The 2147-nt window shown below is 65.3% G+C and overlaps 1 protein-coding gene across 2 annotated transcripts in view; it reads right to left on the bottom strand.

Moving 5' to 3' along the window:
• Window positions 1-1410, bottom strand: part of NDRG4 (NDRG family member 4) — a 15052-nt gene extending 13642 nt beyond the window's left edge. For both annotated transcript variants that reach the window (XM_026087469.1, XM_026087470.1), the window contains exons 1-2: window positions 1321-1410; window positions 351-395 (exon numbers count right to left, since the gene is read on the bottom strand). In XM_026087469.1, the coding sequence (XP_025943254.1) occupies window positions 351-395; window positions 1321-1395 (120 nt within the window). In that variant the 5' untranslated portion in view covers window positions 1396-1410. The remainder of the gene's footprint in view (window positions 1-350; window positions 396-1320) is intronic.
• Between the last annotated feature and the right edge of the window lie 737 nt (window positions 1411-2147).

The following is a 2147-nucleotide window of genomic DNA, read 5'->3' as shown; positions in this document are numbered from 1 at the left end:
AAATAAATAAAAAAGAGGCTTTCAAACACCCTTATATAAGCGGGGAGCTGGCATCACCCAGGGAACCATTGCCATGGCAATGGCAGAGGGGCCGCGAAAGCAGCTCGCCTGTTCTTGGAAGCAACTGCCCCCTTTTGCGAGAGGCTTTTGTCCCCGGCCCGTCGCCAAGTCCCCGCCAGCCACATCCGACCACCAGTGCCGAGCGGAGCRGTTCCCACCCGCTGCTGCCGCCCCGTCCGATGCCCCGGCCCCCCATCCAGCGCCTTCCCCAGCCCGAGCGGGGCCGGCTGCTCTGCCGCGCGGGCGACCCGGTGGGGAAGGGAGCCGTCCTGCCYGCCCCGGCGTCCTACCTTCCAGTCYGTGTCCACGGCGGACAGGAACACGTCCGAATTCTCCTGGAGGGGAAGGAAGGGARCGRTCAGGGCCCCGGGYGGCYGAGCTGCAGCACCTTGCACGCGCGYCGCCCTCCTCCTGGCTTCCCTGGGGCGCGGGCGGAGCGTGCAGCCCGGCTTTGGTTTCGGGGACCAGACCTCGCGCTGTGCCCTGGGATCGGTGCACCCCCACCCGTGGGCACCCACTGCCTGCACACGTGTGCACACGCATAAGCGCAACCCCAGCACACGTGTGCACCTGGTACCAGCACACATGGGTGCATCTACACACMCATGCGCCCAGCTGCACACGTGTGTGCACACACGGGCACCCAAAACAGCACACGTGCACTCACACGCATGCGTGCACCCAATATCAGCATGTTCACATATAGGCACCCAACACCAGCTGTGTGTGCACACGTGCACCCAATACAAGCACATGTGCACACACATGCACATGTGCGCCCAATCCCAGCGCATACGTGTGAACACACGCGCACCCAACACCAGCACATACATGCACACAGGTGTGCACCCAATACCAGCACSCRTGTGCRTATTYRTACACGTGTGCACCCAATACCAGCACMYGTGTGCGTATTCATACACGTGCACCCAATACCAGCACACAAGCGAACACACACGCACGTGCGACCCGTACCAGCACATGCATGCACACACATGCAAACATCAGCATGCACGCACACGTGTGCAAACACCAGCACGTGCGCACGCATGCATGTGCACCCAATACCAATGCATGTGCACAGCACGCGTGTGCACACGCACCCCGAGCCCCCGCTTGAGCAGAGCCTGTCCCAGCAGCCGCCCAGGCACGGGTCCCACGCCAGTCACCCTCAGCGCAGGCACCCATCCGGGCGCCGCTGCCGGGAGGGGGGCACGGCGTGCACAAGGGGCAGCAGGACCCCTCGGCTGCGACACTCACCAGCTCGGCRTCCTGCCCTCGCAGCAGCGGCTTCTCCTCGGTGAAGCGCAGCTCGTGCAGCCCCGCCATGGTCATCTCCTGCAGCAGCAGCCCTGCCCGGGGGAGGGAGACGTCAGCGCCCCGCAGGCGCCCGGCCTCAGCCCCCCGCCGTGGGGGGCACCTCAAGGCGACGCTGCCCCCCTGCAAGGTGGGACACATCCCCTCGAGCCCCTGGGAAAGGGCCCCTTGCAGGAAAGCAGGAGCCCCAGGGGCCGCGCCAGCCTTCCTGGGACAAGCCTGTGCCTCAGTTTCCCTCTCCACCACGGAGATGAGTTATACGGTGACCGAGTCCTCCGTAGGGTCCCCGCACGGCTCTGACACCCTCTCCAGCTCCCAGCATTGGCCGGAGAGAGAAACAGCGACTTTTCGGCTAGCGGACGGACAAGGGCGGAGGGAGATTGCCCCGCAYGGCCAGAGCGAGGAGCGACGTTTCTCAGCCGTCCCGGAAGGCAGAGGGATGCTCCAAGCATCCGAAAACAACGCGGCCCTGGCGGGGAGCGGAGAGACGGCCCGAGGCTTCGTATCGCAACGCGGGGAGCAAACCGAACGTGGAGCCTTTACCCTGCCTCGTCCACGCCGGCTGCCTGGCAGCTCAGCTTGCGGCGATGGACTTTGCCTCGGAGCCGCCGCTCGGAGAGACGTGCGGCCGAACGCTGCTGACCAGGGCACCGGTTAGGGTTAGGGACCAACCCCACCACTGCGGGGTAAATGGGGGGGAAGCGGCAGGTCCTGGGGCAGGGGAAAGATGGATGATCCCCGATCGGATGGGATCAGCCCTGAATCCCCTG

Source organism: Apteryx rowi, unplaced genomic scaffold (assembly GCF_003343035.1).
Source record: "Apteryx rowi isolate R43461 unplaced genomic scaffold, aptRow1 scaffold_718, whole genome shotgun sequence".
Lineage (NCBI taxonomy): Eukaryota > Metazoa > Chordata > Aves > Apterygiformes > Apterygidae > Apteryx > Apteryx rowi.
This window is presented reverse-complemented; position numbering and strand designations above follow the sequence as displayed.